This window comes from Theropithecus gelada, chromosome 6 (genome assembly GCF_003255815.1).
Source record: "Theropithecus gelada isolate Dixy chromosome 6, Tgel_1.0, whole genome shotgun sequence".
In the NCBI taxonomy this organism is placed as follows: Eukaryota; Metazoa; Chordata; class Mammalia; order Primates; family Cercopithecidae; genus Theropithecus; species Theropithecus gelada.
The window spans coordinates 176,797,688-176,811,856 of NC_037673.1; the positions used below are offsets into that span (position 1 = coordinate 176,797,688).

Genomic DNA, 14,169 nt, shown 5'->3' on the forward strand with positions numbered 1-14,169 from the left:
CTTTGGGATTCCAGCATCTGGTAATATAATCATAGTTTAAATTTGAGTTAAAATTATGGAATCTCAATTTTGCACGTATTTGTAACTTGATTAGAAAAATACACCTCAAGTAGAAATTGAGCTCCTTTATTTACACACACATCAGTCAAGCGATTTTTTTTTTTTTTTTTTTTTTTTTTTTTTGAGACGGAGTCTCGCTGTGTCACCCAGGCTGGAGTGCAGTGGTGCGATCTCGGCTCACTGCAAGCTCCGCCTCCCGGGTTCATGCCATTCTCCTGCCTCAGCCTCCGAGTAGCTGGGACTACAGGCGCCCGCCACCGCGCCCGGCTAGTTTTTTGTATTTTTAGTAGAGACGGGGTTTCACGGTGTTAGCCAGGATGGTCTCGATCTCCTGACCTCGTGATCCACCCGCCTCGGCCTCCCAAAGTGCTGGGATTACAGGCTTGAGCCACCGCGCCCGGCCAAGCGATTTTAACAAAGAGCAAGGATCTTGATTATTAAAATGTAGAATACGGAAAGCCTGATCTGGAATGCTCTTTCCATAGATAGTATGCAATAAACAGTAGCCCTTGTAATAACAAACTGTTTCTTCCTTTTCGTGTTTCCACTCACTTGTACACACAGGAATACTTCTCCTTGGACTTGAGTGTATGCGTGAACACACACACATGCGCATTGGGAAACACATTATTGACATCACAATAGATAGAGCCGTTAGGAAGAAAGAAAACCCCAGCACGTTGGGGAGCCGAGGTGGGCGGATCACTTGAGGCCAGCAGTTCAAGACCAGGCTGGCCAACATGGTGAAACCCCGTCTCTGCTGGAAATACAAAAATTAGGCAGGCGTGGTGGTGCAGGCCTGTAATCCCAGCTACCCGAAGGTTGAGGCACAAGAATGACTGGAACCCCAGAGGCAGAAGTTGCAGTGAGCCAAGATTGTCCCACTGCACTCCAGCCTGGGTGACAGTGAGACTGTCTCCAAAAAAAAAGAAGAAAAGAAAGAAAGAAACTGAGTTAAAATTCGATTTCAGGCCGGGCGCGGTGGCTCACGCCTGTAATCCCAGCACTTTGGGAGGCCGAGACGGGCGGATCACGAGGTCAGAAGATCGAGACCATCCTGGCTAACACAATGAAACCCCGTCTCTACTAAAAATACAAAAAATTAGCCAGGCGAGGTGGCGGCGCCTGTAGTCCCAGCTGCTCGGGAGGCTGAGGCAGGAGAATGGCATGAACCTGGGAGGCGGAGCTTGCAGTGAGCCAAGATCACGCCACTGCACTCCAGCCTGGGAGACAGAGCGAGACTCCGTTTCAAAAAAAAAAAAATTCGATTTCAGGGAAAATCAAAGCTATCTAAAATCTGTAATTATTTCATTTCATCAGGTAGGGGATTACTGCTGCTGAAGCAGTTGAGTAGTAGTCTCTGACAATTTCTCTACATGCTTTCTACTTTCTGTGTAGCTACAAAGTATCTGAGGGGTAAAGAGAAAATCTAGTCACACATTAATACCCAAGACCCATTTCAGCATTGAGAAATACGATATTGTAATAGCAGGCAGGTCAGAAAATGTCCAGCCTTGCTAATTTGTGAATAAAATGCAAATGGAAGTTTATTTTCAGAGCCCATCTATGCTTAGTAAATTGGGAAAGTACTTGACTAGGGATGTGGACGCTTGCTCTGTAACTAGCTGGTGGTATTCTGTTCCATAGCTGGCAGTATCGTAAAATGGCACCTTCAGTCCTAATCTTGGGATTTTATACCAAGTAAATAATTGAGCATAAGCAGGAAGTCTGCATACTAAGATGTTGATTGTGGTGTTATCTTTAATTCTTTGTAAAAAGTGGAAACTACCTGCGTTTTACAAAATAAGTAACCATAAATATTATCCACCAGCCCAGTTGCATTGTGCATTAAAGAATGATAATTGGGAAGACACATGTTCATAAAGCAAAGTATAAACTATTCAGTATTCTGTGATTACAGCTGTGTAAAAATAGATTTGGACAAGTCCTGGCAAATGTAAAAGGAAACATTTTGGAACGTGGGAATATGTAGTTTAAAACTTTTTACTATTGCATGATCTTTTAAAATTACTTTTTGTTTATATTATATTTGACAGTAAAAAAATTTGTCTTCATTGTAGGTGTTGTAGAATATTTGAGCACGGGTGGAGTAGAAACAAATCACAAAGACTTTAAGGAGTTGAGGTATAATGAAAGTCTTACCAACTTCAGCTGTCACGGGAAGAATGGAACCACCAATGGAAGGATCACTCATGGTTTCAAGTTAAAGAGTGCCTATGAGAGTGGCCTGATGCCTTACACAAATTACACGTTTGATTTCAAGGTGTGTCTTGAGACTGATAAGTTTTTTAAACCTCTGTTTTACTGGCAAGTCTTCTGATGCATCATTATGTCTTTAAAAATGTGGATGTGTGTTCAGACTGGAATGAAGCAATCTTGAATTGATTGACAGCAATATTCTTTGTTTTTGGTTTGAGACAAGGTCTCACTCTGTTACCCAGGCTGGAGTGCAGTGGTATAATGATGGCTCACTGCAGCTTCAACCATGTGGACTCCAATGATCCTCTCACCTCGGCCTCACTAGTAGCTGGGACTACAGGCGCCTACTACCATGCCTGGCTAATTCTTGTGTTTTTTGTAGAGATGGGGGTCTCACTATGCCCAGGCTGGTCTTGAACTCCTGGCCTGAAATGATTCTTGCACATCAGCCTCCCAGCGTGCTGGGATTACAGGCATGAACCACTGTGCTCAGCCAGTAATATTCTTTTATTACCTTCTTTAGAAGTCCACGTGATTGCTGTTGTATCCTTACTTTGTAGATATTTATTCTAATATTTTTCAGGATAAGAAGTCAGATGAAATAATCTGTAAAATTCCTGAGTTGACTTTTTCACCTTTTGGGGACAATTATGTTTTTGGTTTTTTTGAGACGGAGTCTTGCTCTGTCGCCCAGGCTGGGGTGCAGTGGCCGGATCTCAGCTTACTGCAAGCTCCGCCTCCCGGGTTCATGCCATTCTCCTGCCTCAGCCTCCCGAGTAGCTGGAACTACGGGCGCCTGCCACCTTGCCCGGCTACTTTTTTGTATTTTTTAGTAGAGACGGGATTTCACCGTGTTAGCCAGGATGGTCTCAATCTCCTGACCTCGTGATCCGCCTGTCTCGACCTCCCAAAGTGCTGGGATTACAGGCGTGAGCCACCACGCCCGGCCGCAGTTATGTTTCTTATATTCTCCTTACTAAAAGCTAGATATACAGCACCATAGTAACTAATTTGGGTGACATTTGGGGTAAGACGTTCCGTCTCTTAACATTTTAATTGAAACTAAACTCTTGCGTGCCAAAATGTGGTTTATGTTAGCCATTTATAAGTGTTTCTAAGATACATCTTTTTTTACCCCCCAGAGAATCTTACTCTGTTGCCCAGGCTGGAGTGCAGTGGCACGATCTCAGCTCAGTGCAACCTCCACCCAGGTTCAAGTGATTATTATACCTCAGCCTCCCAAGTAGCTGAGATTACAGGCGCCTGCCACCACACCTGGCTAATTTTTGTGTTTTTAGTAGAGACGGAGTTTCACCATGTTGGCCAGGCTGGTCTCGAACTCCTGGCCTCATGCGATCCACCCATCTTAGTCTCCCAAAGTGCTGAGATTACAGGCGTGAGCCACCGCCCCTGATCAGACTATCATCACTTTTAACATTAGCGATTGTTCAGGGCTGTCACTTTCTTGTGTTCAGCTGTCCTTCTTCTGAAAAGAGATGTCTCACTCTGTTGCCTAGGCTGAAGTACAGTAATGTGATGATAACACACTGCAGCCTCGAACTCCTGGGCTCAGGCAACCCTCTTGCCTCAGCTTCCCCACTAACTAGGACTACAGGTGTGCGCCACCATACCCAAATCATTTTTTTGGGGTAATTTTTTGTAAAGACAGGGTCTTGCTATATTGCCCAGCCTGATCTTGAACCCCTGGCCTCAAGCAATCCTCCTGCCTTAGCCTCCCAAAGTGCTGGGATTATAGACGGGAGCTACCGCATCTGACTCAGCTGCCTTTTAAACTACTTGTTGCATTTCTGCTTTCTCAACTCCCAGCTTTCTGTTTCTAAGCTGCTGGAAAAGTAGTCATTTAGATTAGATTGTCAGAGTGTAAATAAGAGTTTAGACAGTATCTCAGGAGCTCTTGCACCTTAGAGCATAGAAAGTAAACCCCTGTTTATCCTCAAGTGCCCCTTCCTTTCAGATTCTTCAGGAGACATTGAAGAGAAGGCATGGGTAGTAACCAGAGGGTGGGAAAGCTTAGGGTTTTCTTTCTCTTTCTGTTGCTGATACAGAGGCAGGAAGAAGATACTTGATAGTCCTTCAGGACATTTGGCCAAGAGCATGTCGAGGAGAGGAGCAGAACCATCAGATGGGAACAGTTTATTAGATGCCATGGCGGGGTGCTGCTGAGAGAAAAGGGGGTCAGGTAGAGACAGTCCTGCCCTCGTGGAACTGAGGTGTGATGAGAGACAAGTCTCAACCACACAAATGAATAGATAATTACACCTTGAGATGGCCATTAGCAAGGGAAGTGAATCAGTGGTGGGAGGTAGGGTGGCTAAGTAGGTAGGAGCAGGACTCAGGAAGGTCTTTGGAAAGCAGTTGAACTTGACATTGAAAGATTAAGAAGGAATTGACCTCATAACAAGTAGAAGAAAGTGTTCCAGGCAGAATGGCGGCGGGGGAGAGAGAGAGAGTGTGTGTGTGTCTGTCCTGGGGCAGGAAAGAGCTGGGTGGAGCACATGTGGGGTGTGTGTGTGTGTCCTGGGGCAGGAAAGAACTTGGTACCTATAGGTTCCCCTCCCATCCTCACCCCTTTCTAACTCCAAAGGCTAGTGTGGCAGCAGGGAAAGTGGCACAAATTAGTCTAGGAAAGAGAAGCAGAGGCTGCATCCTGAAGGGTCTTTTAGGTCTTATTAAAGGTCCAGATAAGAAGAATGCTTCATTCTGGCTCGATTTGACATTTTGCAAGGGAACCATTTGGTATATGTAGTACACACCTCATCCTATAAGCTAGTAAGTTTCACTTGTTTTGTTCTGTTCACCAAACATGACAGTAAAGACATGTCTTGAAAGCACTCAGGATTTTAGTGTTGTCTTATGTGTTGCTTATCTTTTTTTCTGTTGTTTTTCAGGGTATAATCGACTACATTTTCTATTCTAAACCTCAGCTGAACACCTTAGGCATCCTGGGCCCTCTGGACCACCACTGGCTGGTTGAGAATAACATCAGTGGCTGCCCGCACCCCCTCATTCCCTCTGACCACTTCTCACTTTTTGCACAACTGGAGCTCTTACTGCCTTTCCTGCCCCAAGTCAACGGCATCCACCTTCCTGGCAGGAGGTAGTCAAGCACCTTCAGAGGACAGCCTTGATTCACTTGTAAACTTGTGAAAATCTGAACATAGGGGAGTGAGGTATGGCCACTGAGGATTTTTGTTTGCTTAAGAATGATTTGGATTTTCAATCTGATTATTTGATAAGGATATAGTATGAAAGCCAGGTGCTAACAACAGACAAATTCTGAGCCCAATATGCTTTATACTGCTAGACAGGGATTGGTGTGTTTGCACCTATCTTTAATTTGTTATAAGAAATTTTCCTATTTCTTCTATCCAATATAATATTTTCATGCCTTGAAATAGGAAAATGTTTGAACAGCATATTCTCTTTGCACAGAAATCTGTAGCACTACTTTTTTGAGGCCAGTAGTAACATCCAGAGACCATTCTTCCATACTTTACTCCCTCCTTTTTCAGACTTGTTTGTAAAATATAGAATCTGAATTTAGCCTTTATGATTGTATATGATCCACAGAAGACCTGATTTATGAAATTTTGTACTAAAAAAAAAAATCATTTGGAAATGATTGTATTGTAAACTAAGGCTAAATTTTTTTTAAAGAAAAAGAACCTGTTTCATGTGTTACAAAGGCCAGCTTGTAAAAGAAGCTGCAACAGACTTTCTCTGCTCGTGGTTTGCACTCTTAGGGTTTTGTTAGCCCTTTTGTACTACTTTATTTTTAAATTGAGAACATGGTTCTTTACATACAAATCTGCTTAAACCTTAGGATGTTTTCAGACCAGAGGCAACTTAGTCATGAATTTTTATGAAAACTATCTACCAGGACAGATAAGCTGAACAGTGATGATCTGTAGACATTTATGGACTGAATGTAATGGTTGATATATGTACATTCTGATATTTTTAAATCTAACTTTTTTAAGTTAAAAAACTACAGCTGCTTAGGTACAGCTTCTTAACTCTTTTTTGAGACACTTCCTGTCCAATCTCCACTGTGCCTGCCTAAATTTGTTCTCACCAAGCACTGCCTGTGCATGCAGAGAAAATCTGTGCATCCTCTTTTATATTTTTAAAATACTGTTTAACATTTGTGAGAATTTTATGAAAATGCTTTTGTATGAGCTGTGGCTTTTTCCCATTGTGAAGCATTGAATATCACATTTTGGAACATGTTATAGGGTGAGTCCCTGGATCTTTGCTCACCAGATCCAAGCACTGCTTCTCGGTGTCATTGCAGTGTGCTGCTTGTCACCCGGAATACTACTATCATGTGAATTCTTTTTGTTGTCCGTGTATTCCTTAGTCTTTTTGTTATTTTTTTTTTAATCCTTTTTTAAGAAGAAGTAATTTTCCATTTATAAAGCAGTATGAATTAGATGTATTTTCAAAACAGGTCCCTAAGACAATTCTTCAGATCATTTTTTAAATGACTAAGTCATTTTAGTGTGTCAACCAAGATAAAAGTTACATCACACGCTCTATTTTGCCCGTAGTGCCATTAGTAGAATAGAGATGAAAACCAGCTTTAACTTTGCAAAGTGAACATGTACATGGTCTGTTCTCATTTATTAATTCTTCTCTCAAAAGTCAAATGAATTCCGAGGGAGTTTGGTCAAACTGCTTTTGTTTCAACTGCAGGCAGGGGAGCAAAAGGACGCCATGTGAGCATTAGGAAAAAAAAATATTGACTGTTACTAACAATTTTTATATAGAGAATGAGTTGTTTGGGAAATGATTGATTTTTTTTTTTTTTTTTTCCTTTTAGAAAATTCTCCAAAAGGTTTTGATGTTGAATCTTTGTCTTGGACCTGTTTTTTTCCTTTGAGGGTTTTTCGTTTTTTGTTTTTTCTAGGATTTCATTGTGATGTTTTGGTTTTGTTTTTTGCTTTTTGTTTAAGTTGTGCTGACACCAAACACATCCAGTTTATAATCAGAACATTGGAAAGCTCGTATTGATGTAGAACCAGTGCATAACTTTGTATGGGGTTTTGTTATTGGTTTTTTTGTAGAGTGTGAATAAAAGGTATGTTTACTCATTTTTCCTGAACACTGTGTTGGTAATGTGCATCATGACAATTTCCAGTTAAGGTGAGCTGGAGCTGGTTGGACTAATGAGGCTGAGGAAGCAGCTTTTCCTACGATCTGCATTATGTAATCACAGGTCCAGAGAGCTTTACGGAAGCGGGAGAGGAGGAGCACTTACTCATTTTGTGTTTGTTAACGGAGGACGTCATCTTTTCATAGATGCTGGAACTAGAGTGCCCTTGTTAGATGCTAAAGGTTTGAGCTTTACACAAAATGTATTCATCTGTATTTGTTACTGTCTACAATATATTTGAATTTGGGGCAGCATATTAAGATATAATGGCCTGTTATGTCTTGAAAATACTTGTTTTGCCTCTTCCAGGCATACTGCATTCTGTGGATCAGTTTGAACAGCTTCTCCACCTTATTTGGACAGTGATAAATTGAACCAAGAGTGTAGATTTACAACTGTAACCTTCAAAAGAGGAAGAAATATTTGGGGTCTGTAGGGAATAAACAGTCACACCGAAATAGACAATGATGCTTTTGTTAAGAAAGGTTTCATGTTTTAGGCATTTTCTGTGTCCTAAATAATTTTCAATAATCTATACTCCCTAAAATGCAATAAAAACTAGTATGTTTTCATGGTGTAGATTTTTTTTTCAAAAATTCTGTAACAAATATATTTAATGTGTTGCCATAATGTAATTTCAGTGTTTTTGCTGGATAAATCCATTTTAGAAATGTTTTACAAAAAATTTAGGACATGTTTTCTGTTTTAAAGATCAGAAGTTTGGAGGCACTCAAGTCCTTGTTGCAAATCTCTTGAAGTACAGCTTCACCATATTAATGGTAATTATTTATACTTTGAGAATTTAAATTAATTTATGGCATAATTTAAGCTAAAGTTGTAGAAATGAATTGTTGAGTGCAACTTTAATAGTCCCAAAGATAGGCAGAGAACATCTCCAAAAATGTGGGGTTTTTTTGTGTGTGTGTGTTTTTTTAATATGATTTAGTGACAACCAGGAAAACTTACTTGGGGTTATTAGCACTTTCAAACTTAGGGACGTTATTAAATTGGATGGAATGCACTTCTAAATGTTTAAATTAAAATTTCAAAGCTCTTTTGAGATTCAGGTTCTCAATAATAACATTCAAGTTTTAGAGTTTCACTTTGTACTATTTAAATTTATGGAACTAGTTTCCATACTGACTTCTAAGGTTTTGGGGTCATGTATAAGGACTAAAACCAAGCTAGGCAAAACAATTACAGCATTGTTTTTTTAATAAAGCTATCAGAATATCCAGTACAAATGTTGCAGATAATTCCAAGAACTCCTTTAGCAGATGTTCTTCACCATTCATAAACAGTATTTTAAGATGTTCACTTTGCTCTTCTTTTTGGTTACATAAATTTTAGTAACTGGTATGTTGAAGTAGTGTCTAAAATAAAGTATCTAGTCTTTATTCACAGTACATTATATTGTGTAATGCACTGGACTAACTCTTGTTTACCATTCATGTAACAAAACCCAGCACATTATCTGCACTATAAGCTCAAAGAATGTCCCATTCGCCCAGGCAGCTCTTTGATGAGGGTGGTGGGAAACTGAATATACCATATGGACTGGCGGTAACAAGGGCTTGTACTGTTCTTTTCAGTGGAACCTTCTTGGTCAAATTGTAACTAGCTAGTATTATATTTATATACAGGGTCTTTTTTCTTTACCGATGTATTTTCCTACTCATAGCCAACCAATAAATTCAATATCTGTTTCAAATATTTTAGAAGTGTAATTTGTATAGCTGTAGTACTGAGGTTTGAGGAAAAATAGAGGTTAAACAGCAGACCACGTATTTAAAATTCTGAATCATCTGGGACAGGGTTGTAACTCACCCTTCCAAAGGGAAGAATGCAGGGGGACAGGGCCATGATATGGGGAAATGGTGTAAACTAATGTATTTCTTTATTGGCTGTTATTCTGTATAACACTTATATCTTTGCCAAAGTTCAATTTTATATTTAGGCAACTGATGGTCCTTTTGCATTTAGGATTTTCGTTGTTGTTACCTTATACCTCATGATATAAGAAATGGGCTCATGTGTCTTCCGTCTTTTGGAAGGAGGTTGACATATTTTAAATAAATGCTTTTAAATACAGTAGCAAACGTGTTGGGGTTATAATAATTCATTAAATGTTTTACTTGTTGCCTCTATTTTGTTGTATATGTAAACTTTAAAAACGTGTGACTTCGTAAGTCTTCAGATGTCAGCTTACAATTGAGAAAATATGAGTTCCTTTGCTTTTAGAAACTACTTCTATAGCAAATGTAAATTTTTATGTACATGTGGGAAAAATTCAAAATCTGGACAGTTTAGATAAAAATGAATATTTGCTTTGATCTCCAATTTTTAAAGTAGGCATGTTCTACTTAATCCTTAATACAGTGATGCACATTAGGGGGATATATTCTGAGAAATGCATCCTTAGGTGATTTTGCCATTGTGTGAACATCAGATTGTATTTACACAAACCTAAATGGTGTAGCCTGTTACATATCTCGGCTTTGTGGTTTAGCCTGTTGCTCCTAGGCTGGAAACCTGTACAGCATGGTACTGTAGTGAACATTGTAAGCAGTTGTAAGACAATGGTAAAGACAGAGTAGGCCGGGAAACATGGAAAAGACACGAACATGGAAAAGACAGAGTAGACTGGGCGCGGCGGCTCACGCCTGTAATCCCAACACTTTGGGAGGCCAAGACCATCCTGGCTAACTTGGTGAAACCCCGTCTCTACTAAAAAATAATAAAAATTTTTAAAAAGTTAGGCATGGTGGTGGGCGCCTGTAGTCCCAGCTACTCAGGAGACTGACGCAGGAGAATGGCGTGAACCCGGGAGGCAGAACTTGCAGTGAGCCGAGATCACACCACTGCACTCCAGCCTGGGCAACAAAGTCAAAAAAATTGTATGTCTGAGGCTGGGTGCAGTGGATCATGCCTGTAATCTCATTTTGGGAGGCTGAGGTGGGCGGATCACTTGAGGCCAGGAGTTCAAGACCAGACTGGGCAACATGGTGAAACCCCATCTCTATAAAACAGAAAAATTAGCTGGGCATGGTGGCATGTGCCTGTGGTCACAGCTGCTTAAGAGGCTGAGGTGGGAGAATTGCTTGAGCCCAGGAGGTGGAGGTTTCAGTGAGGAGATTGTGGCACTATACTCCGCCTCAGTGACAAAGTGAGACTCTCAAAAAAAAAATCTGAATAGGCAGCTCTGTTATATCTTATGGACCATCCTCATATATGTGGTCAGTCTTTGACCAAAATGTCATTATGCACGGTGCATGACTATGCAATTTTACCACTATGGTGAGTTTTGGTTCCTCCATATAATTGTCAAAAAATAAGTATAAAAATGTTAATAGGTTGGGTGCAGTAGCTCATGCCTATAATCCCAGCACTTTCAGAGGCCGAGGTGGGCAGATCACTTGAGCCCAGAGGTTCAAGACCAGCCTGGGCAATATGGTAAAACCCCACCTCTACAAAAAACATAAAAATTGGCCGGGCATGGTGGTGCGTGCCTATTGTTCCAGCCACTCGGGAAGCTGAGACAGGAGGATTGCTTGAGCCTGGGAGGCTAAGGTTGCAGTGAGCCCAGATGGCACCACTGCACCCCATGGGTGACAGAGCAAGACCCTGTCTTAAAAAAAACAAAAAAGTTAATGAAGTGTGTGCCATGTTACTTGATAAATTCCAGTTAATGTTCTTTAAAGGAACAAGTACCTAAAGAAACATGAACTGAAATATATTTAGAATAAAGTTTTTAGGTTTTAGATAACAATGTTATATACTGAGAGTTTTATTCCCTTTTTAGACTATTATTTAGGTATTCAAATTGATTTTAAAATAAGCTTTTACAGGTATTATAATTTTAACATAATGAGTGGTTATGTATTAGAAGAAACTTGTAGAAGATAGTTTTCTACTAGAATTTTATGAGAATTTGAGAAATGTTTTTGTAAGTAGGTTTCCCCTGAATAATATTTTAAATAGATTGTTACATAAATGAGTCTAACCAGCTAGTCTAGCTAGGGGTTGGGAGGACAGCTGGATTGCAAAGTAGCATGAAAACCAGTTTCCGCACTTTTAGCACATTTAACATTTTTAATCAAATGAACGAGGAGATGTCAGTTTTCTCATTTTCTTTGAATCACAAACTTGAGATCACTGTAATCTCCCCAAAAGCTGTTAAAGGAGTTTGGGTCTGTTACAGGAAACTTGGCTTGCTCTGTCAAGCCTGACCTGAGGCCAGCTTCAAGAGCTTTAATTGCTGGATACCTTCCAGCTTACCAGCAAAGTGAATCAAAGCTTCTGGGCTTACGGAGTTACCCGGTAGTAAGTTGCCTAAGCTTACTTAAAATTGAGAGATTTGCAATTGTCAGACTCTGTGCTTAGTTTGGAAATAAAGATTTACAGGCATCATCCTTCCAGTTGTTCGTTGACCATAAATCTATTGCACTGGGTGCTGCAGATGCGATAGGTGTGGAGGAAGAAACGGGCCCAGTGGCGTTGTGCAGGGTGCGTTAAAAGGGGAGACGGATACGTGGTGTCAGACTAGTTAGCTGGTTTCTGGTGTGGTCCAGTTGACAGCTAAGCCGAGGCGGGCTTGCAGAGCAGTAAGCCTAGAAAGGAAAGGAAATTTTGAAATATTTAGGAAAGGGAAGTAATAATCTCAATTCCTGCCTCACATGTGGGTGAAAAGACGGATAAATGAGTTTTGTCCAGGCATTGTTGTCATTATGTAAACCCTGACTCAAAATCTATGTCTGCCACCAAGGCCCCCATTTTTCCTTTACCCATCTGACAGAAGTATTTAGTTGAAGAATCTTGTTTTCTCAAGCTGGATTTTACTTCATTCCCCATTATCATTTATTCAGATTTTAGTCTGCAAGAGAAATCCGTGGTGCCGCTACTAAACAGCTTAGTAATTCCAGAAAATGATGAAAGGTAGCATTTGATGCTAAATTAATTCTTTTAGCCTGTTTCCCTTTGACTTTTTGTATTCCTGAAAATAGTTTAAATGTAAAAAGACTGCCTTTCCGAGGTTGCTGGTAAGACCCAGCATTGGAAGATGTGTAGGCAGAGCAGCGCACAGCCAGTGAAGGGAGGGATCCAAGAATCCTCAGCTCTGCGAAACTCCGCTCATGTGCGTTGTTCAGCGTGGTGGCCTCTAGCCATGCGTGGCTTCTGGGCATTTGAAATATGGCTGTTGTGACTGGTACTGAAAAACAGTCCTTTTTGTTAAGCAAAATGATTTTTATAGGATCACATGTTTATAGGATCACATTTATCTTTTAATTGTTGCATTGTTTAAGATAGAGAACCGTTGCATTGCTTGTTTGTATGACACATAAACACATTGCCAGATGGTATCAAAGAATTGACTTCATTCTAACAGCATTTTACTACTAACCAAAGTAACATTATAGTGTATTTATCTAAATGTTATATGCAGACAGTTACTGTGCCTATGTAAATCCTAATTAGTAGTTAAAGTGAGATGTATGTTCATATTTTTCTAGTTTAAAAAATATACATGAGGCCAGGTGTGGTGGCTCACGCCTGTAATCCCAGCACTTTGGGAGGCTGAGGCAGGCAGATCATGAGGCCAGGAGATCGAGACCATCCTGCCCAACATGGTGAAACCCCATCTCTACTAAAAATACAAAAATTAGCCAGGCATGGTGGTGTGTGCCTGTCGTCCCAGCTACTCGGGAGGCTGAGGCAGGAGAATCACGTGAACCTAAGAGGCAGAGGTTGCAGTGAGCCAATACCACGCCAGTGCCCTCCAGACTGGCAACAGAGGGAGACTCCGTCTCAAATATTTATATATACACACACACACACACACATAGAGATATATACATGTACACACATATATACACACAAATATATATACATAGAAATTATTAAATTTAAAATCAGTGGTGGCTCACGCCTGTAATCCCAGCACTTTGGGAGGCTGAGGTGAGTGGATCTCCTGAGGTCAGCAGTTCAAGACCAGCCTGGCCAACCTGGTGAAACCCCGTCTCTACTAAAACTACAAAATTAGCCGGGCATGCTGGCAGGCACCTGTAATCCCAGCTGCTTGGGAGACGGAGGCAGGAGAATTGCTTGAATCCGGGAGGCGGAGGTTGCGGTGAGCCGGGATCATGCCACTGCACTCCAGCCTGGGCAACAAGAGTGAGACTTTATCTCAAAAAATATAATAATAAGTTTAAAGATCATGTCTTTGCTAATTATTATTTGCTGAATTGTGAAGGAGTTTTAGTGATTCATTGTTCTCTTGATTCCAATTTAAGATTCTTTTGCAACAAAAGGAATGCTATCATGTATGCAATAATCTAAAGCAAAATACGTCAGTCTATGGTGCAGATTTTCTCACCAATATCACACTGACAATGAATGAACTAAAGGTGAAGCTCCAAGGAAAGGAAAAGCTTATTTGTGATGTTCACAGACAGGTACAAGAATTTATGTTGAAATTGAAACTTTATAATGCAAATCAAGAATATGAATTTGATGCATTTTCTGACATTTAAAATTTTAATTGTAATTTAACATTTTATAAGTTGCAAAAACTATAAAATTTGAAGCAAACACTGTTGATGCATTTACTTAGAGTAGCTGCCAAGCATGGTGGCTCACATCTGTAATCCCAGCACTCGGGAAGGTCAAGGCAGAAGGACTGCTCGAGGTTGGGAGTTTAAGACCAGCCTGAGGCC

The 14,169-nt window shown here is 40.5% G+C and overlaps 1 protein-coding gene across 2 annotated transcripts in view; it reads left to right on the top strand.

Annotated features, from left to right (window-relative positions):
• Window positions 1-9,600, top strand: part of CNOT6 (CCR4-NOT transcription complex subunit 6) — an 87,078-nt gene extending 77,478 nt beyond the window's left edge. Inside the window, exons 11-13 of one of the 2 annotated variants that reach the window (XM_025388576.1) lie at window positions 2,142-2,344; window positions 5,190-5,398; window positions 7,766-9,600. In XM_025388576.1, the coding sequence (XP_025244361.1) occupies window positions 2,142-2,344; window positions 5,190-5,398; window positions 7,766-7,793 (440 nt within the window). In that variant the 3' untranslated portion in view covers window positions 7,794-9,600. Of the gene's footprint in view, window positions 1-2,141; window positions 2,345-5,189 lie in introns of both variants that reach the window. The other variant, XM_025388577.1, reaches the window with a different exon arrangement.
• Window positions 9,601-14,169: the final 4,569 nt, after the last annotated feature.